Below are 23,009 nucleotides of genomic sequence, written 5' to 3' on the forward strand. Positions count from 1 at the left end.
AGTGAATTTAAAACATTATTAAGAGTCATTGAGGAAAATAAGAAGAGATCTGTAATTTTTAAGGCAAAAGCAACTGACTTTAAAACATTTAAATGTTTTTGTTTGCCTTTGATCTGTGGAAAACCTTTCATTTATGTCAGCAAACACACATGGTGATTAAAGGGCACCATCAGGCTATAGGCATTATTTTGACTTCAGCAAAGGTAGTGTAAATCTTGGTCTAAACTTGAAGGTTCATTGTCTAAAATTCCCTTGATCATTTGGGATATCAGCATCTTTCAGAAACAAGCCCATTTATTAATGGTGTTCAGATGACCCTGTGATAAAAAAAAGTGCTCTGTAGTAACCATGAATTTACATTGCAATCAGTTCTATATTTTTAACCTGTTGGAGCACCAGGGATTAGCCACTGACAAGCAGGGGGTACTGAACACACTGAACTAATGGTCTGGGTTGAACTGGCAAGCCCCATGTTTCTAGTGCATTGTTAAAAAGTACACCACTATTTTTGTTTTTATATCTTCAAGTGCAATATTTGACTTCTGTAGATTGATGACAATGGGAATTCTGACAATCTTTTATTGTCAACATGTGCATGTTGTTGATTAGTATTTATTATGCAGCATCTATGTACCGGACTAAACTCATCCAGATGATTCTTTTCCTTTTCTTTTTTCCTGTTAGGTAAAGTATCATCAAAGTTATGAAAAAGAGATCAAGGGAAAAGCCAGCCATACAGCTGGAACAGATGTTACTTTTGCAAGAGAAAATGTAGATCAATATGGCCAGGTATGCAACATCTGAGAGATACCCATGCTGATGTTGATCAATACTATGGCTGATTGCTCAAGACTTTAGAAACTGCACTGAGATCTATTTTCACTTTGCTTTCCTGTATGAGAAAGCAAGGTCTCAAAGGAAAAGATGGTGTGCAACAGCACCATGCTCTGAATGTGTATAATATATTTGTCCCTGGCACTTACAAGATGAGACTTCAGGGTGCATGCAATGTCACTGCATGATCCTTATGGTAGAATCATTCCAAAAGGTAAGCCTTACCTTGGCAGATTTTATCTGTGTGCATGTATGCACTATACATTTCTATTGTGGTGGTGTTACGTATCACACTGAAATGTGTTTACTTGTGGAAACTTTCCCATTCCATAAGAAAGAAAATGTAAATTCGGTTAGGAGAAAAAGTGAAAGGGCTGTGAAATAGTAGAAAGTTAGTAGATATTTAAGCATCTTTTCCCTGCCAGTATTTTTAGAAATTTTAGAAGCTTTGCAGCTCTAAATATGTGCAAGTGGAACTGAAGATCGTACACAATTTCTTAGATTTCAGCTCTTCTACAAAAGTGGTATTGTAAGCTTGACAAGTTGTAGTTCTGCATTTGTGGATCCAAATAAGCTTTAGCTATGTTTTAGTCGGTGGCATTCATTTTGCTTTTATTTAATTTTTAAGGGAATGCAATAATTTTGTGGTCTCCCAAAATGCATCCAAAGTTTTATTTCAATTAAGTCAGGGAAATAGTACAGCTAAATAGAACTGAATACAGCTAAAGGGAATTTGAAAGGAATTGAATAGTGGTTTTGTATAAACAAAACTGTATGTTAGTCTTAGGTTTTTTGTCCTAGCTCCTCATGAGACCCATATACTTTGGAGAAATGAAGGAACAGGGAATATATTGTCCTAAGACATTTGGGAGTTTTACATTTCTTCATTTCTGTCCAAACCTACATCTTGTAATGTGCAAAAAGCAAACTATCCTTGAAGAATATGAGTTTAGAATATGTGGCATTGAAGGCTTCAATTAGTTTCTGTCTTTTGAATTACTACAAGTTTTAGTAAGAATAAACAAATAAAATGAGTTTGAAAAAGTGCTAATTGCATTTTCAAGTGTTGGAATGCTGCTATCTTTAGAATTAATTTTTTTCTTTTCTTTGAAAGTATCTTTGAAACTTCAGTCACAGACTTCAAATTTAATTTGAGTTTTAATCTTCATAGATTGGATTCTGATATTTTATTCAAATAAAATACAGCCACTGATATTAATGGATCTTTCTGAGTGAAGTGTGACTTAACATGGGTAAAGGGATTAGATTTCTAACTGTTGAGATCATGATGGTGCATCATACAGATAAATAGATAATGAGACAATTTAAAGAATCTTACTGTAAAATTCCTATGTGCTGAACACCTGGTTTGTTCATGTTTAAAAATCTTAGAAGTGGCAAAAATTAATTATCTGGAAAATTCTTGACCTGCCACACTTTTTTTTTTTTACTTAAACAACTGGCTCTTTGCAACAAAGAATTTGTAAAATATTACAGAGAAAACACATTACACTGTATCTTACTTGTTTGTATACTTAGCATATTCTCCCCAGATCTTGCCATACAAAGCTTTGACATCGTCACTGTGTATTACCATTTTAAAAAAAGCTCCAGTATTTTGTTATTAAATTATCAAAAGGCTTTTCAAATTGCCAAACATTTACACATAAGCTTATCTGTAGATAGATTTCAGAGTATTAATTCCACAACAATTATTTTTTTAAATCAAGCAAATGAAATTTTGTGATTTTGTTCCTTAAGGAGTTTACCACTTTAATATCAAGATATTTCTGCTTCATTAGTGAATCCCTCCTCAAAATATATCATTGTACTAGAGAAATATTATTTTTGGTCAGTTATGATGTGAGAAATGGCCATGGGAAGATCAAAAGACTTCTGTCATGTCACAGAGGAAGGCTAGACTTGGAAAGTTAAAGCAAATCTCCTGGCTACACAAACCATTAGATATTTTTATAGTTTTCCAGGGAAACATATATTGACAAAGAGAGGGGCTAGCAGATATAATTTTTGTAAAAACTGAGGTGAGATTAGAGGGATGTATATCATTGCATACTTGAATGCTATCTTGACCGCAGCTAATTGCTACCTCAATTCCACTTGCAATGCAACACAAGTAATTTTTACAGGCACAGTTAATGGGTGATTTTATTCTTAGAGTTGGTAATTTTATTCTCTTTTTCATAAAAAAATGATAAAATGAAGCAATGAACTTTCCTACTAACAAGGACTATAGGGCTTTGTGAAATCACCCATGGCCCCACCCGCTCATGTATGACGAGTAAACACACTGAATTTTCTTCAGGATTATATGGATGAGTATGAAGAACGCAGAGGGAAAGGAAGCTTTCCTGCTATGATCACTCCAGCTTATCAAAATGCCAAGAAAGCAAATGAATTGGCAAGTGATGTAAGTATGAAACCTGAGTCAATACAATTCATAAACAATTAAAACTAGCAGTTTGTCAGAGCAGTGCCTGGGAGGAGAATGCTAAAATTACACTTGAGAAGTAAACAACAATGACATTTGACCGCATTGCTGGGAACTGGATGGCTCAGGGGATTAATAACATCCATTAATAGAAAGGGACACAGCTCCAACTTGCATGAGGGAGGAGATGGATGTAGCAACTAATGGGGATCCCTACTGTTAGGTTAACCCTCCTGGCAAATCTGCACCTGTATTATTAATGAAACCTTCAACTGCCTTAATCATCCTGTGGACTACTGTGGTATTCCCAGTAGTGAATAAATGGAGGATGAATGAGCTGAACTGGTTTTGATATTTTGATGTATCATGCCTCTAGCACAAAGCAAGTCATATGGAGGAAAAGAAACCACGGAGTACAACACTGTCACTTCACAAGCCTGAACTTATTTCTAGGCTGGGGATTTTTAGTTTTGGGTGGTAAGCTAAAGAATCGGCAAAAAAGGTGGTGATGTGTGATTCTGGCATGCAGCCCACTGATTAAAGAGCTGCAGTCCTATTTGAGGAGACCATTTCTAGTAGTGACAATAAATGGGTCAGTCTGTAGGTCCCTACCCTGTGGCTGCTGTGAAGGGTTCCTGCAAGTGACAGCCTTTGTAGCGTGGACACCTGTCCCACATAGAACTATCTGAGCTGGTGGGCTCAGTCTGTTTTCTAGGGAGCTAATAGTTGACTCTTTCAGCTTGTCCTAGCCTGGACTAGACACTAGTGGTAAACTAGAGTGAAAAGATCAGTCATTTTCTGTTACGTGAGCTTATGACTGAGAGGATATAAAAAACCTGAAACCTTCTGTGACCAATCCCTATTTTGATGACAAACTCAGTGATCCCCTTTTTAAACATGAAATATTTAACCTTTCCAGATAAAGATGGCAGTTTCATAGGTTTTCAAAATACTAATGGTCAGTAGTTTCCTTATTAATTTGTAATACCTGGAGTGAGGAGAAGGGTTGGTTCATGGCAGTAACATTTGCACACTAGAGTACTTATCAAGCTGCTTCATATCTTTAAAGCCTGAGAAACTGTGCAGACTTGGAAAATAAAAAACCCAAACATTTTGCACTTCAGCACATTTAAAATAATTTGTTATTTTGTACATTATGAATCTAATTTTTGAAGCAGTAACATAAGATGAAGAACATAAGCATCTCCTTTGTATGCAAGAAATATTGAAATATATTCCAAACAGGGTTTTTGCTGGACCAAGTTTGGCAAAAAGCCAATATAAGTATTATCTCTCTTCCCCCATCTGAGCCCAATTTAAGTCAATAACCTGATGTCTAAATTAAATTAACAGATCCCTTATTTCAATCTTCATTTGGTAGAGAAATGTAATTCCCTTAAAAACATAAGTTCACAAAGATAGAGCTTTTCTAAAAAGCTGGTTTCTACAAAAGGAAAAGTTCACAGAGCACTTGATGACTATCTGTAATTTTCTGACTCGAAGTCTAAAATTAAAGTACTGAGAATTAACTTCAGTAATAGAAGAGAACACAAGCTCCAACCAGTCACTAGCCAGGAATCTGCTAGTTATCTGTTCAAGCTATAAACAACAACCAATGCTGTTCAATCTATCTAAAAATGGATTTTAAAAAAATACTGTCTAATCAGGTGGCTTGACAGGGATTGTTAGGGCTGTGATTTTATATGTGGTTTATTTCAGGAAGCAACAACCTGCGATGTTTCAACTGAGCAAGTTCTATTTGCTTATCAAAGCAAAAATAGGAAAAATCTTATCCCGACTCATGAAGCCAGTCTAAATAGCAATGGTGAAAAGATAGACATCTATTTTATAATTTTCCCTACTTCTTTTCAGATAAAATACAAGAAAGATCTTTCCAAGATGAAAGGTGCAGCTCACTTTCACTCCCTGAAGGCTGAAGACAACTTAGTCCTTAAACAAGCCCAAAGTGTTAACAAGCTTGTCAGTGAGGTAAGGGGTTGAATCGATCTGTTAACAAGTTGAGAGCAGCTCATACAAACATTTGTCTGATGGATAAGGACTACAAATATAAAAAGCTGTTGTTCTTATTACCCCAAATGTAGCAAAAATTGTCTGTGTGTAGCACAGTAACTGGAGAGAAAGGTGCAAGAACAGATCTTCAGGTGCTGTTATCAAGCACTTCCAATGATCTGTATGAAAGTATGGGAAATAATATGTATGAAAGTATGGTAAATTAACCCCAGAAGAGAAATTCTAATTATGGCCACATGAAAAATAGAAATCTAAAAAACCTCCCCAAACCTGAATTGTGCTGCTAATGTGCTGTGCAGTTATAATCATAAATGCTTTAGGATGACTTGGGTGTGTACCTTAGTGTGTTTCAAAGAAAGTTCTACTGATAGTTAAAAAATAACACCAACAGAGCCAAAATTTGTACAGTTCTGTTAATACAGGTTTCTGTTTTCTTCCATCATGTGAAAGACTGAGAGTTACTGATAATGCATTCTTCTTCTGCTTGGCAAGGGAAGATTGCTAGGGAATTCTCAGTAGATTCTGAATTATTAATTTATTTATAATGTCATATCAGCTATAAAGCTATTAATAAATGTGAGTTTCTAGAGCTTCCCCATGGCAGTTTAAAAACTTATACTCTTGAGATGTCAAAGTATAAAACCTTCAATAATGAAAAACCCCTGGAAGTAGGACTGGAAGGGGCCTCCTGGGCCAATGATTCCTGGCTCCTGCTGTTTCGGCACAGTATCATATACTCCTCTTCTAATTTCTAGCTTACATTTATTCCTGTCCACTTTATTACTATTGTGTTTTGTGCCAACATCACCCTTTAGTTTAAAAAGTTCTTTTCCCTGCATGATTACCTTTCTGAGATGCTTACAAACGGATATAATTTTCTTCTTTCTGTTTTCCTAGACTAAGCAAGCCAAATTCTCATCTCTCACAGTCTTTCACTGCAGCTGTTACAGGCTGAGTGCATGTTCCTTAAACAGGAATGACTGTAAGAGTACATAAGTTCTTGATGAGGTCTTGCTGGAACCTGGTACATAGCATACACGCTTCCTGCTAAAAAGTCTCTTGCTCGTGCCTTGGACTGCTTTTGCCTTTTTCATGGCTGTGTTACTTTGGCATCTCGCCATCTTTCTGTGGTCAGCCTACATATGAACAGTTTTCTCTTTCTTAGCCTTTCCAGGTGATGAGCACTTATAGCTGAAATTTTTATGACTACTCTCTATGTATATTAACCTCTACATTGCTGAATTTAGTCCTATTTCTATTAGCCCTTTTAATATCACCCTCAACATTCCTACTTCAGAGCAAAGGTACTTAATGAAAATATTAAACCAATTCTGAATTTAAACTTTGAAGAATTCTGCTGGTAAACTTCCTCCTGTTCAAACCTTCCTGTTGTAAAACAGCCATTGCTTTTTCTGCTTTTGTTTGCTCCACACTCACCTTAAAATTCCTTCATAAATCCTTGTTTGTTAATAATTTTCCCCGTGGCACTGTCTCATACACTTTGCCGAGGTCCAAATGGATGAAATTGATTGCAGTTCTTTTGTCTATAAAGCGAGAACTGAGTATATGAAAATCATCTTCATGTTAATTTTTATCATATGCCATCTGATGAAAGCCATGTATCACAATCTCTGAGCAGTGGGTCTGGCTAATAAAAAGTGTGTGGAGGAACTTGACAGAGCAGGTTAAGGTTTTACCATAACTTTCCCTTGTGCGTTTTTGTCACTAAGGTGGAGTATAAGAAGGATCTCGGAAACAACAGAGGCTACAGCATGAACTACTGTGATACTCCACAATTCAAGAATATGAGCAAGATCTCAAAATTCACCAGTGATGTAAGTTTTCAGTGCCTCATGTGTGGCTTGCTTAACCTGGTAGCTGCTGGAATTGCAAGTCATCTGTGTGCGTGTTTCAGATAAGTGTGCACTGGGAATTCGATTATAACTGATTTTAACCCATGGCTGTACGGCACCTATCCTAGTCTGTTCTTAGGATCAGTGGGGTTCATTTAATATAGGATTATGAAAAGAACTATTATGATATATGGAAGACAGGTTACTTACAATGGACTGCTAATCTATACAAGTAGCTGGCAGTTGTTACTGCTGTCTACCATAATTATTTCTTATTTCATTACGTATGTCCATTTCCTGACTGAAAAGGTAGGCAGAAGATACTTTACCAGAGTTAATGCCAGAGAGGAACATGTTTACTGTGTGGAGGTAATCAATATTAATAATGATACTGCTTGTATCTCATGATGCTGAAGTATAATTTTGCTTTATACTGCCTGCTATCATTCTCTGAAATCCGGGAGGAGTAAATCTTTTGCCATACAGATGAGATGGTAGAGTGGTTAATTTATATTGTTGTCGAATTCCCTGCTCTGGCCTTGCTGAAAGCTGCACCAAAACACACTGGTTTTGGTAGATGGTTATGTGTTCATTTGTTAATGTACAACTAATGTTTCCCTGCAACTTTGTTCTAATATTTATTTCTGATGAAACAATGTGCAGCAATAGAATGCAGAGGTATCTCCTTTATGTGGCATCCAGGTGATCTGAAGAATATGTAAATGACATCTTTTAAAATAGGAAACTCACAGAGGGTTTTAGGTTTTATTTTTTAAAGTACCAAGGTTGTTGTGGACTCATGAGTTTCTGTAGTGGTGCAACACTAGACCACAGCTGTAATAATTTGTCTCACTGCTGTAACACATGGAAACTCATAGAAAAACTAAATATATTTTCTCAGTGTACTTTTGCCTTTTTTTAACAGGTTAAATACAAAGAAACCTACCAGAACCAGATGAAAGGTCATTATGTAGGTATCGGCATGGACAAGCGAATGCTACATGCCATGAAAGTTGGTGGCTTGGCAAGCAATGTAAGTCTTTTTTAATCACACTTTTATGATTGTTGCTTTCTTGTCTTTGAATTTTTCCGGAATTAAGTTGATAGAAAACTAGATCGTATTGTACTGGGGATCTGAAGGGTAGATATGTTGAGAAGAGGGGAAATTCTGGAAATCCTTTTGTACTGATTTATAGCTCACTGTGTGGAAGAAGTTAAAATAAGCAAATTCAGTGATCTGGCAACATACTGTGCTCCTTCAGTTTTCTTTGACATCAGTAGGATGCTGAAGGTTGCTTGCCACCACCCCCAGGGTCAGACCTTTGCTGAAAAAATAGTCTTTAATGAAGATTTCTGGATTCCAATTTAATTTACTGGGTTAGTCAAGAAGCTATTTTGTTACATACCATTCCTTCAAGTACATTATTTACAAATCTGTAAGAAGCTTGAGAACTAAGCAGAAAGATAAAAGAGATGTGTCATAGGTGGAAGTTAAGTTAATGCTCCCACTGTTGGCATTGGATTAATTGAGGAGCTGAAAAAGAATCAATTAGTGGCTAAACTATGCAAATAATTTCATTTTCTTTGTCACTCATGACATTGAACTTACTTTGTTTCCTGCATTTAATATTAATATTATTGTTTCTCCTTTCCTCTTGACTGATAATTATTCAAACAAATGACAGCTTGAAAAAAAACAGACTGATTTTTTTTTTGTTCTCCCTGTGTTTCAGATAGCCTATAAATCTGATTACAAACATGACGGTGTTGACTACAATTACCCAGCTACTCTTACTCCTTCGTATCAGACAACGAGGAAGTTGGTCCCTTTGAAAGATGTAAATAATTTTATGGGTTTTTTTTCTATGACTTGTATGGCTCATCATCTCTCTATAGGAGAGATTGTGATAGATTGCATGTGTCAAATGATGATTTAATCATGGGAGCAAACAGCTAGTGATAACAAAGTTAAAGCAAAAAAGTGCAGGGAGTCCAGAAAATTTGTGTACTGCTGTGGTTATATGTGCTCTACAGATAAATGGAAGACATCAGACTGTAGAGGATACCATACTTCAACTTCTTACAAGCATTAAGCATTGATTGATCTCATCTACCATTGGGAACTTAACCTGTGCCTTAGTTAGGAGCACAGTCACCAAGCATTAATTATAAAATTGACAGGAAGAGAGCAGCACCTCTGCAAGGCATTTCTGACTACCTAGGATATATATAACCTGTCTTTCCTTTGAAATGGCAAGAAACCAGGGGCAAGATGCCTTAGAGAGGCCATTAACATTATATGAGATTTATCTGGGCCTAAATACCTCTTCCAAGAAAAAAAAGGTAGCATGAAGAGGTAGAACTAAGAACCCTGACGTTTTTGAGGAAGTACTTGATATACCTCAACTGTAAGATGCACTATTGCCTCTTGAGCAGAAATTTCAGCTTTGTCTTTGGAAAAGCTTTTAAAAAGTAGTTCACTACCTTATTGCTTAGTTTGTGAGGCAATTGTATTCTTAATGAGTTCGAAGTAAACATGAATTCATGTCCAAAATGTACAAATTAGTTCTACTCACTCTAAACATTTCAGCACTACCTGTGGCTCTACAATTCATAGTCAGCATTCGGTTTTGGAGCACATAAATCAATTGGCCACAGAGACTCAGTTGCACTAGTCATGACCATCATTTAGTAGTTTGAACAGTCCCAGGGCTCATCTGCTCACTGATAACCAACATGCTTACTGTGAACTCTTTCAGAATACAACTCTCTCGCACACTAAGCAATCACAAGAAGCAATAAATACAGTTTCAGTTAAAAAGAAATCCCTTTTTGTGGAAGTAAAATTCTCTCTGTAAAGAAGTAGATGAACTGCTTTAAGTACCTTGATCACTTTGGACCTGTGAGATAATTCAAGCCGTTTTTCCCAGATTTGGTCATTATCACAGAAAGAACAAAGTTTATGCAAGGATACCTGAGATAAGAAGGTTCACATTAAAATGTTTCAGTAACTCAGTCTCTAGAAATATCCTCCACTTTACTGGAAAAAATGTTCTTAAACTAGTTTTAAGCAATATGATTTGCAATGTTTGCGAAGTGGTGATTAACTACAGTGAATATTAATTACGGCCTACAGAGAATAATAATTGTGTCCTGCTGTGTGGCACTGAGTCCTTTGGCAGCAACAGGTTTGAAAGAAAGCTTCTCCATGATTTTTTATCTTGCATAATTTGAGGATTTAAGATACTTATTTTATAGCTTATTATTCCTGCTACCATGTTAATGCATTAGGAATTTAGTGGGCTACAATCCTATGAATTGGTGACACTAAAATGTCTTCTTTTGTACCATAAATATCTATTTTTCTTCTCCTATCATCCACACAAAACTCTTGCCAGGGAAATTCTGTGATTAATTATTAAATGAAAATTCAGTAAAGACAAAGTGTAAGAGAGTTCATTTACTCTGCACAGCGTTATAGTGGGCAGAACTCTTGACAGGCAGTTACAATATTCCTTTATAGACATACTCTGATAAAGATAAAAATATTCTGAGTGATGGTTAAGGATATCATTTTGAGAGGAATGCTTTGGGGACCAGCTAAACCTGCATCTTTTTAAGAATTTATGCTTTTGAGGGGAAGGGGTGAAGTTCATTTTCAAAGTGGAATAAAAACTGTGACCTCAGACTAGGAAATTTTCAGAGCCTTAACTCAGATCTCATCCAAGAGATCCTGGTGTTTTACCTCATCTCAATTTATTATGGTTTAAGTAATGATTTATCAAGAATATAAGCTAACAAAACTTTGTCTACACAATCTCTCATTTTCCAGTCTGAACATTTCTTCCTTTATTAAATCTTCTATTTGATTTTAAATTAGGTAAACTACAGGCAAAGCATAGACAAGCTGAAGTACAGCTCTGTTGCCAGCACTCCACAAATTGCTCAAGCCAAAATAAATGCGCAGCAGCTCAGTGATGTAAGTTTTGTCATTAGCCATCATTGTTTATTAGAATTATGAGATAATTTTATTTCATAACATTTGTAGCACTTAACTGTTCTTATTGTTGATAGTTCATCAGCAGATTTACAACCAAAACAAGAAAACAGATTGAATTAAATCACTTCCAAAAATTTGGCAAGCATACCAGTAGATTTAATATTTTCCTTTATTTTTAAGATTTGTATTAGCACACTTTTTTAGGGATTTACCTTCTGTGTATTTATTAATGCATGTTTTTTTAATCAGATATTTTCTACTTTTAGACAATCAGTAACTATTCTATTTATAGAATAATTATTCAACTTCCTGGTACCTAGGTAGAAGTTATAATTTCCTTATTGCCCTCCTATTTATGTCAGCCATGAGCGTCTCTATAACGTATGACATTAATAGACTGAAATTCAACAGCAGTCAATCAGTATAACGTCATATTTTTAGTGAGTTAAAAATAACTGAGTTTGTTGTTGACTTTTTCAATATCTGGCAGTTGAACTACAGAGCCCAGTATGAGAAGACAAAAACAAATTACACTCTACCTCAGGACGTACCTCAGTTAGTCAAGGCAAAAGCCAATGCTGAGTTATACAGTGAGGTAAGCCAAGCAATGCGGAAATATTGGTATTCATGATGCTGTTAATGGAAATGAATGTAAAGATGATGGCACTGTTTCTAGAAGCATTTAGCGTTTATCATCGGTCTTTACTCAACAGCATTAGATACAGTAACCAGAATAGATAGGGATACAATCTCAAGTACAGTGAAACTGCTAGACTTTTTTTTCCAAGGCCTTTTCAGATAACTTTCATTTGTCTAGTAAATCAGTGTTCACTTCACAAAATTAACTGCTTCTGAGGTGGTATTCCTATAAAGAATCAACATTTGCACAGTTCTAATAACTCAAAGCCCACTGAAGTCAATGGAAAGGAACACAGTGACTTCAGTGAACTTGGATCAAGCCCACTGTTGCTGCCATTCATAATTTATGACAATATGTAGTGATTTACCTAGAGACTTAGGTATTAAAATCAAGCACTTGCAGGAAAAGTTCAAGTTTTATTTAATTTTTAAAGTGTTTTTGAGACCTCCATTGTTGTAGGTAGTTTTGGAGGGAATAAAGCCCAACAGGACAAATAAATGCAAAACCAGAAAAAAACTCGACTTATTACCGGTCTGACTGTTATTTTTGACCCAGTTTCATAATTGTTCATGGTTTTGAGTTGGCATTACTGCAAATTTTTCCTGGCACATTTGTACCTTGTGTTCTTCCCCTAAGTTTTATTTGGGTTGCATTGGTGGAGTGTTGTGGAGCAATACACCTTGTGGCTATAATGTGTTGGGATGCATGCTTATCATTGGATACTAGTGAAAAATAACCATACGAAAAGCCAAATCCAGAAATCAGAGCTTCCTGGATACTTCATTAGGTGCATACATAGCATGAAGGCATACTTGATCCTGCTTTAATGGCATTTGAAGTGGAACCTTGAAAAATAGCTTAAACAATTAGTACTTTAATTTCCATTAACTTTCAGAAGTTAAGCATGTGATTCTCATGCATTTCATCTAAGTTTGTGATATGGTGTGGCTCATGAGTGTGCTTTTGAAGCAAATCTGATCGTAGGGATTGCTTCACGGAGCTTTGCTTCATTTTGTGTGGTAGTCTGAGAGCACATGAGCTGGATTCCTTTCGAATGAAGCCAAACTGAAAGGTGCTCTCCAGCAGCTCACATAAAGGACTGCAGCTACAGATAGGCATTCAGTGCATAGGACCTGACTAGCTCTAGTTTGGCGGCGGGAGGAAAAGAAAAATCCTGAAATGAGTAGTGAAACATCTGATTCTGAGCCCCAGCTGTTCCTCCTTACAGATCAGCTCCTATTGATCCACAGTATTTGCATATGTAGACATAACCACAGGCACTTTAGAAAAACCTTCCCTCCCCGCCATGTTTAAAATTGAGAGCTATTGCTGCATGTTCTGGGATTTAAAGTGCCTGTAAACTCCAAGAATAAAATTCTTGACTTGATCTTGGCCAATTAATTAGCTCAAAATGATAATGAACTGTGACTTAAGGAGGTTCCAGTTTGTGGACTGAGCATATTTATACTGTTTTGCTCTTAGTCATTTTCATGTTAATTTGAAGATCTTGTGTGTTTATGTGTTAGTGACATGTTGCTGTCTTTTCTTTCTCAGATTAAGTACAAAGAAGGCTGGGAGAAGAGTAAGGGCCAAGGCTTTGAAATGAAACTTGATTCTTTGCCTTTACTTGCTGCCAAAGCTTCAAGGGATCTTGCCAGTGATGTATGTTATATTTAATTACTTAGGAATTATTCAAGTTGCTATAGCACAGGGAAATAAAGCTTAGCTCACTTCATCGGATTTTTAAGTCCTACATTTGGCTGTTCATCTTTCTTAATGGCTGATGAACAGTTGGAAGCTTTCTCAGACTCTGCTATGAAATTTCACTTTCTGAATATTATTTTTTTAGATATAAGTGTACAGAAGGAAGCAAAATTTGCAAAATAACAATGGCTCAATCCTCCCATAGTAAAATTCAGTGGTTTGAATTGTTTATAGCCTAAAAAATGCTATCATCATTCATTGCTAAGAGAATGCTTATTTCTTTAGTCTGCCTCTTTAACATAAACACATGTATATTAAAAAAATTCCAAACAAACTGTTTTTAAACAACTTATTTCATGATTCTTAACCTGTGGAGAGGCAAAAAAGGAAGAAACTTTTCCTGCAGCTGGAAAGTGTTCAGTGATTCAGAAATCCTGCCTCATTAAAAAATCAAATCTTGAATTCCTTGCTTAGTTTTTATATGACTGATTTCTTATCTTTTACTTTAAGAACCAGATAATTTAGCTAATCAGAAGGCTCTAAGTTTATAAGTATATCCACCTCAGAGCAATGAGCCTTAAAGAATGAGGTTAAAGACAAAATACGTGAAACCAACCTTGCACCTTTGGGAATTTCTGAGAAAATTGGGAAATCTGAAGTGACAAAGTGAGAATCAGACTAAGCCCCTGTAAATTTTGACCATCCAAATCACCAGTGGAAAACATATTGCTTATCTCTTGGGTAACTGAAAATGTTCTTTCACTTAAACTATTTTTTCACAGATTAAATATAAAGAAGAATATGAAAAAACAAAAGGAAAAGCAATTGGAAGCAAAGATTCAAGACTTTTGCACTCTCTGCAGGTGGCCAAGATGAATAGTGAGGTAAATTATTTATTTCTCTTACTCAAAAGGTGTTTTTCATAATTATTAATCTTTCAGCAACAATATGCAATCTACCACTGTTACCGCTTTCACTAGAAGAAAATCTTGGAAGTGCTTAACAAAAATTAGCTTCCTTCCTCAGTCTGTTAATCTGCAATAATTGCACAGTAATTTTGTTCTCAGAGAGAGTTTTGGGTTGATGGTGTCCTTATTTTGGGGCAGAAAAATAATGTCCTATTAAAACCCCAATATAGACACTTCTACATGAAACTTTCAAGCAGATAAAATTATGTTTAAAAGTAAGATGTTCTGTAATAAAGAAGATGTCTCTTCTTTATTACATGGAGATTTAAGATTGTTTTTGCTTTGCAATACACTGATACAGAAAACTTATTTTCATTTCCTTCTATTTCTAGATTGCCTACAAAAAAGATTTTGAGGAGAGTAAGACCCATTTCCATCTGCCTATGGATATGTTAAACCTGAGACATGCTAAGAAGGCCCAGGCGCTTGCTAGTGACCTAGACTATAGAAAGAGACTCCATGAATACACGGTGGTTCCAGAAGATATGAAGACCAAATGGGCAAAGAAGGCCTATGGTCTTCAGAGTGATGTAAGATGATACATACTCAGCTCAACTGTTACAAGCAGTATGAGTGTTTGTAGAGTTTTTCAGTTTGACATTATTTCTTCTCTCATATGCACATTGTTTGATTTGCACTATGACTTTTTAAAATGTCTTCAAAGTGTCTTTGAAACTGGAAAGTGCACATACGTTCACATGCAAACATTGTACCTGTGTTCCCCATGCCAACACATGTCATTTTCCTCTACAGCTTCGATATAGGGCAGATCTGATGTGGATGAAAGGAGCTGGGTGTATCACAGAAGGAAGTCTTAATATACAACAAGCCAAAAAGGCGGGAGATTTGGTCAGTGAGGTAAGCAAAGTTCTTAGACTTCTGTCTGTTGTTTGTTCAAAGGCTTATGCACATTTATTCCACTACGTTATGTGGAATAGGTAAAGAATTCCTAATGCAGACAGTCTGAGAAGTGGAGGAACCGATGGACATTGTCTAGGCATTATACAGTTAGGAAATCCTGGATTAGAGGTTAAAAATATGTGTTCCCATTATATGATTATTGATTTCTGTCAAGTTTGTGAAGAAGTCCATATAATTGTGCTTCCACCTCTTTTCATTCACCTGCCCATTTTGCAGAGTAGCATTTAAAGGAATCAGAAATTCCTATGGTACATGCTACATGAAGTACATAGAGTTTTAAGGAACAGTGCTGAAAAATTAGATATTTTTTTAGCCATGTCTGGAAATTTCCTTTCTCTTTGGCAAATAAGGGCTGTGACTTTACTGGCATTTTCAGCTTGTTCTTTCCCTTGATTAATTCAAGGTTTCACACTGCCATTAACCTTATGGAAGTACACTTCCTCAGCTGCTTAGCTATGGTTGAGTTGTCTCACTAGTGCCAGGAAAACTAGAGGACAGATAGAAGAATAAATTAGGGGAAGTTTGAAAGGAAGGATAAAATCCCACATAGTGCTGGAGGAAGAAACAGAAGCCAGCTAGTTACTGGAGATCACACTCTGATACCTTGGGTCTCTGACATCCTCTCACTGCTCCTGCAAGGGGAAAAAATACATCTTAGAAACAAAAGAAGAGCAGGTACTCTGAGATCCAGTGTCTTGCTAGAGATAGACTGACATCTGCTGCTGTGGTGTGCTGTAGTAATAATCCCTTCCACAACTATTTAATCCACAGTGATCTGCCTTTTCATTCCAGTGCTGTGCGAGGCCATAAGATGGCTGACAGTCACTTAAACTGGAGATTGGTGGATATTATTTGAGAGATCTCTATTGCCATACAGAGCCTGGAATTTTGTCATTTCTTTGCAGAATGTCACTACATTGTGTTCCATGTGATGTGACAAAACATGCTGGTTTTAATCTGCCTCCCTCCCTTCTAGGTTCCTAAAATAAAGCGATGAGCACCTCTTTGAAGTGCTGCGTGCTTGTTTAACTTGTATTTTGTGTTCCCCCAGCAGAGACACAGTGTAAACTGATCTGTTTACAGAACCCATCAGTTCAAACAGAAGGATTTCTCTCCTGAAATGCTAGATGATGAAAAAATGCATTTACACATTACATTGGGCAACGTGGTCTAGTGGAGGGTGTCCCTGCCCACAGCAGGGGGGTTGGAACTAAACGATCTTTAAGGTCCCTTCCAACCCAAACCATTCTATGATTCTATGATTCTATACACCCTTCCTAGGTGGAATGCCCCACATCATGGTTGAACTGTTAGAGTAAGAATTCAGCTAAAGTACACAAGAAATCTTTGCTTGGTCTCCCCTATCATCCTGTGGTTTTGAAATAGAGTGCTGCACATCCTTGTACTGGCTAAAAGATAGAAAGAGATGCTTAGCTTGCTCTAAAAGTAGTGATGCAAAAGGCTTAAGCAGAGACATTGATTCAAAACAGGCCTGATCCAAAGCCTGATGAAGTCAGTGGAAGTTTTTCATTCACTTTGGTGTGTTTCAGATGTAAAGTAAAAAGTAAGATGGAATAAAAGTAAGGGCACTCTTATTTACCAAACTAGAAACATTAGACTCTATGCAAATTTCTCAGTTCAAATGGATTTTATATAAATACTAGTACCAGAAGATGAATGCAGCATGATGGTTTTTCCCACATCCAAGACTTGAGCCTTGTGGAGGGCTCTCATAGCTGTTGCTCCCAGGGAGGCTTGACTGCAGTGTCTATGCTGAGCTCTGCTTTGAATAGAACCTAGGAGATGGTCGGGAAGATTTTGAATTTAAGTTATCTTCAGGATACTGAAATTGCCTGTTCTAATTTAATTGATAATTTAGAAATATCTTAATAATTTACAAATATCTCAGTAACATATGTTCAGTGATTTGAACAGCACATGCATATGCTTGAGAAGTCTCATGTAAGAAAATGAGATAGTAATATTGGCTTTGTAGTTCATGAGCTCTCTTGGGTCCTGACTTAAGTCATACCCAGTTTGTGAAGAACACTCACTGGCTGGTGTGCAACCTAGATCTTGTAAGATATGTAGTTAATACATCTGCCACCAGAGAGTATCCACGCTTGCAGTGTCAGCAACAATGCATTTGGCATACTCTTGCGCTACCTTCCTCACCACTGGGGTCCTCCCAGCAGAAAATACTAGCACTAGCTAGTATTTGGAAGCTTATTTTGTTGATACGAGTGCTAAAAAATTACTTGGGAATTTACAGAGTACTTTTGGCTCTATCAGTCATGTACTTTTTGAAAGCACTATATTTTGGGGGGAAAGTAAATACTGTAGAAACTTTTGTGTAACCTGCTTTAATTTGATGTAGAAAAAGTACAGACAGAAGGCTGATGCTCTGAAGTTCACCAGTGTGGCTGACAGTTCTCAGATCAAGCATGCCAAGAAAAGCCAAGAACTGCAAAGTGATGTGAGTCCTTGACTGAATTTGTGTCTTTGCAAGTAGCTTACTCATAATGCAGTCATTCCTGAGACATGTACATTGAGTTGGTGGTGGAAGAGAACCTAGTCATGAAACCTTTCAATACATGAAATTTCTTGAGATTATTTCTAAGGGGTTTTATTTGTTTATTTGATGAATTCTCTCATTGGATTCTCTGAACTAGAACAACTACAACAATCAAACCCCAATATGAATGGAAATATGTAAGTGAGGCTTCTTATAAATGATGTCAAAGGGCAGAGAGAGGGGAGGATGCCTCTAAAAGACAGTCTTGGTGACAAACTTGTGGGTGGTGCAGACTGGATTCAAGTATGGCTGAAATGCATTCATGAGTGGATACCTGAGTATTCCTGAGGCATTAATGTGATCTGCTCAAAAATTGGTAGCAGAAGTGAGGAAGTAAGCTGGAGGGAAAACACAGCTGATCCTCAGGCAGTGCTTCAAAGGTAGACAGACGTTAGCACAGAGACTGATATACATCCACCCCAGGTTCTGTGTTTCTCTCCACTGAGGGCCTTGTCAGACTACTTAAAGCTGTATCAGCCTTGTTGGACCGCATGTTCTTCAACTGCTGCTGTTAAGGTACTTTTAGCAAAATGATAAAATAGGCATATTTTCCCAAACTGAGTGCCTTCAGAATGCTCCCTATTCTTCTTTGGGGCAGGGTGACCCTGGCAGATGGTATTTCAGAACTCCTTGGCAGGTCTTAGGTGACAGCAACTCACTTTTAAGTTTCAAAAAAAAAAAAGGGGGAACCTGTTAAAATTGCTGACCAACTAATTTTGGAACAGTCGTGACTTGCAAAGCTTTTTTTTTTTAAATTACTTTTAATATGTTGTGCCTCACACTGAAGATACTGTCAGCTTCTTAGTTGTTATGTGAATGAAGCATTATTGCTTCTTGATTGGTCTTTTTCAGGCAGCTACCATGTTGCCTTTTTTTGCCCCTCTGCATCCATGAAAACCTGGCACTTACTTGGATGAGTGTCGTGTGTCTCAAAGATGACACCAGAGGAGAATGCTGGTCTCCTGACTCCTGATACTTATCCCCTACGTACTGGACAATGCTGCCTTTCTGTATGTGTGTTGAAGTCAGAATAGTAACCATGGATTTAGAGCTTTGTAGCAGGGATATTTTTTTTTCTTTTTCTGTGAGATATAAGAAATGTAACACCTTGTGAAATGGGACATCTTTTCATAGCTTTTCAACAGCTTGTCCAACAGCTTTATGGGCTTCTGAAACAGAGCAGTTCATTTCTCTGTTGACGTTGCCCTGGGATATAAAATGGAGATGTTTGCTGCTTGGATCATAAAAGGTCCTGTATATTTTCATTGAACGTTGGAATGTTAGTCCTCATTGGAGTATTATGTCAGCAATTACATTTAGGTCACAAATTTTCCTTGCAGATTCAGTTGCTTAGTTTTCTTCGTTTCATGCCTAAAGTTCACTATTTCTGTGTCCTTTAATTCCACCTAAAAAGTAGATCCAGTTTAATATTGGGTGAAATATATTCTTGCATACATTTTGTACTGAGTATGAGTTAATGTCAGCTTTATAGCCAGTTAAGTAGCTAACTTTATGGAAGAGCATTAAAGTATCCCAATATGTATGTTGTTTCACTGCTTTCTTAAAATTTAACCATGGGTAATTTGGTCAACCTGACTCTGTGGGTCAGCTTTTTAATTCAGATTTGGCAAAAAAAGTCATGATGCTAAAGACTAACTCACCAAATTAACCCTAACAAATCGTTGAATATTTGTGTTTTAATCAGTATTCCTTCAACATTAAACATGGACTACTGCTTGTTAAACATGCTTTGCTTTTTGTGGACAGGTTGCCTACAGGTCAGGAAAGGAGCAGTTTCTTCATCAGTACACCATCAGCAAAGATGATCCTGTCTTCATACTGGCCAAAGCAAATGCTGCTAATATCAGTGAGGTACTGTGTGAGACAGAGGTTTGGATTCCCTCACTCCTGTGAATAGTTACAGCTGCTGTTAAAATGTTTGTTCTGTAGGTAAAAGTTAGGTTCCTTCTTTGAGAAGGTCCAAATGTTTTAGACATAAAAATTTTATATCTAAATTTGATTACTTGCTCTTACTTAAATACTAGTCCCATCTGCTGTTCTGAAGACTTGTCACTTTTAGAGTTTGAAGCTGTATACTTTCCACATGCTTCCAGATGAGTGGAACCAGTGAGATAATGGGGTTACAGTATCCACAGTTACAGTATGTAAGTGAAGACATCAGGATCTGATCCTTAGACATATGGTTCCTGGGCATGGAGTGTACGCTTGTCTGATGTTACTTGAGAGCTTTCACTGTGACTATAAACCAAATAGAATATATTGATAGTAATGAAAAGACTGTGTTATTGTCATCTCTTTAGAAACTCTACAAGAGTAGCTGGGAGAAGCAGAAGGAAAAAGGATTTGTGCTTCGTCTGGATGCTTTGTCATTCTTGACAGCCAAGGCAAAGAGGGATCTGGCAAGTGATGTGAGTATGGACTCCATCAGCCTTCTTTATTCTTGGAACAGCTGGCAATCCAGGTTGCTACCAGAGTGTTGAGCACGAGTCACATATGTCCCAGTGCCCTGAGCCACCCTCACTGGATTCATGCTAGGGAGCAACGGAGGAGTTGTCTGGGTGATTGGCATTCTGTAATTAGTCAGAAGGTTTGCTCTGAGCAATTCAAAGTTTTTCCCCACATGCTGATTGTGTTTTCCTATTCTCATTTTGACCCGAGGGTGAATTTTAGAACTCAAAATGAAGTGGAAATCTCCTGTGAAACATCATAACTTAATGCATCTATGCCTGGCCAGAAAATTCCTGAAAGAACCTTCTGACCTCAGTGCTTAAAAAATGTTTTTTCCTAGAGAGAACCAAAAAGAAAAGATTTCTTAAACCTTTTTGTGAACATATTATTATTGAGAAAGGGTTTATTCATTATAAACACGTACTAATTTCTAGGCATTCCAGTTCTCTTTTGCAAATGGACTTCTTAACTTGCTCTTATCGAGGACCAAGCATGTCACAACACTGAAAGACCATTGCTTTACTACTAGCAGAGCTGTCAGTTTGGCAGCTTAGATCATTTACTTGTGGTCTATTTTTTAATTCACAGATTAAATATAAGGAAGGTTATGAGAAGATGAAGGGTAAACTGATTGGAGTAAAAGCTGTGGAGGAAGATTCACAGATGGCTCATTCCCTTCAGATGTCAAAGTTGCAGAGTGATCTGGAGTACAAGAAGGCATTTGAGGACACGAAGAATCAGTTCCAGGTCTCCATGGATATGGTTAACCTTGTCCATGCCAAAAAGGCTCAGAATTTGGTCACAGACAGAGGATACAAGACAGCTCTCCATCAATACACAGCCCTGCCTACTGACATGAAAGTGGCATGGGCCAAGTGGGCTTACGGATTGCAAAGTGATGTAAGTCTAGAGCTTAATGTATTTCAACACCCTTTCATTAAACCCCTTCAGGCACTTAGGGCTGAGTTTCTTCAGACATTTATGCTTTTAATGCCTTGACATATTTATGCACCTAATTTTTCAACTATTAAATAGTTAATATTAAAACAGTAAATATTAACTACTTGTTTGCTCAAGAGATATATTTAAGGTGTGTGGTATTTTTGAGGGAGTTCTAAGCCTGTTTATGAGCATGGCTTCTTCAAAGCCTACTTCAAATGTTAATAAAAAACTATGATTCATATACATTCATACAATTTTATATTTTTTTTTTTAGCTAACGTGCAGGGAGGTTAAATAATTTATGGTGATAAAATTGCTGATAAAATTCCATATGGAGACCACCTGTTTAGCTGTAACCATCAGATGAACTGTCTGATACTGTAAATAGTTACTATTAAAGTCAGACTTTCTGTTCTGAGGTTTTAAGTCATAACTTTTCAAGGAGACTAAGATAGATATGTATACAGGTCTTGTTGAAGTATAGGTGCTGAAACCCTTCTGGCTTCTTTGAAAAACCCAGCTGTAGTGCTTGTATAACTGAAGTTGGTAGGAGAGATTTTGTGAGGAAAGTGAGAAGTACTTCTGTACTGTTCCTCCTTAAAGACACATGGAAAAAACAAACCAAAATGCTTTCCTTCCAGTATAACAAAAGGACAAGGGTTGGAAAATGCTAAATATTATTTTCTTATCACTGCAAATAATTAATGATCTTTTAAACAGAACACTATGTACAATAAAACTGAAGTTTTTGCCATGTTAGATTAAAAATTACAAATGACAGTAAAGTGTAGACCACTTCTAAAAATTAACTTGCACAGCATATTGCACAAGTGCTGGTGAGTCCTGACACTTCTATTTCATTCCATAATTTTTTTGCTTTCCTTGCAACTGTGCAATAGTGAATAAAACAAAAGCAGACATTAATTTGACTTGGTTGTTGTTCCTGAGATGTCTGAATCCTTTAATGGCATTTTAAGTGTATGAACACCAACAATAGGACTTTTTTTTTTCATTGTCAGAACCGATACAGAGCAGATTTGAACTGGATGAAAGGAGCTGGATGGATAGCCACTGGGTCATTAAATGTGGAGCAGGCTAAGAAGGCAGGAGAACTCATTAGTGAGGTGAGATTTCATGACAGCATGTAACAGAATTTGCTGCATAATGTGTGCAAAATGTCTGTATAAAATTAAAATAATTTCTACTCAAAGGGGAAAGAAAAAGGCATACCACATGAAAGCCCTCAAAACCAGGGATAGGACTGGTAATTAGAGGGAAACCAGATACCAAACACACACCAGTAGGAGTCCATATAGCCTTTGCAAAAACAAAGTAGGTGACAAATGATATTATGAATAATAATGGCAATCAAACAGTGCTCAATTGCTACCCACTAACCTATCTTTTTAATGAAGCAAAACAGGAGAGATGATGAAAAGATGCAGTCATTGGACCGAGAACCTTCTTTTGTAACACATACACGTTCCTCCTTGCTCCTTTTTCATATATATTCACGTTAGCTATTGAAATTCATATAGATATCTCTGTCTGTAGCTAGCTATCGGCCCAAGTAGTTTTCATCCTTATTTCTCCCTATAACCACTATCACGTACAGGAAACGGC

The 23,009-nt window shown here is 36.8% G+C and overlaps 1 protein-coding gene across 3 annotated transcripts in view; it reads left to right on the forward strand.

Annotated features, from left to right (window-relative positions):
• NRAP (nebulin related anchoring protein) overlaps positions 1–23,009 on the forward strand; it is a 51,836-nt gene that overhangs the window by 7,821 nt on the left and 21,006 nt on the right. For all 3 annotated transcript variants that reach the window (XM_075757859.1, XM_075757860.1, XM_075757861.1), the window contains 17 exons: positions 685–789; positions 3,158–3,262; positions 5,156–5,272; positions 7,045–7,149; positions 8,093–8,200; positions 8,901–9,005; positions 11,048–11,146; positions 11,658–11,762; positions 13,362–13,469; positions 14,294–14,395; positions 14,812–15,009; positions 15,233–15,337; positions 17,778–17,876; positions 19,743–19,847; positions 20,297–20,404; positions 21,033–21,344; positions 22,406–22,510. In XM_075757859.1, coding sequence (XP_075613974.1) covers positions 685–789; positions 3,158–3,262; positions 5,156–5,272; positions 7,045–7,149; positions 8,093–8,200; positions 8,901–9,005; positions 11,048–11,146; positions 11,658–11,762; positions 13,362–13,469; positions 14,294–14,395; positions 14,812–15,009; positions 15,233–15,337; positions 17,778–17,876; positions 19,743–19,847; positions 20,297–20,404; positions 21,033–21,344; positions 22,406–22,510 — 2,091 coding nt within the window. The remainder of the gene's footprint in view (positions 1–684; positions 790–3,157; positions 3,263–5,155; positions 5,273–7,044; positions 7,150–8,092; positions 8,201–8,900; positions 9,006–11,047; positions 11,147–11,657; positions 11,763–13,361; positions 13,470–14,293; positions 14,396–14,811; positions 15,010–15,232; positions 15,338–17,777; positions 17,877–19,742; positions 19,848–20,296; positions 20,405–21,032; positions 21,345–22,405; positions 22,511–23,009) is intronic.

Source organism: Balearica regulorum, chromosome 7, assembly GCF_011004875.1.
Source record: "Balearica regulorum gibbericeps isolate bBalReg1 chromosome 7, bBalReg1.pri, whole genome shotgun sequence".
Lineage (NCBI taxonomy): Eukaryota > Metazoa > Chordata > Aves > Gruiformes > Gruidae > Balearica > Balearica regulorum.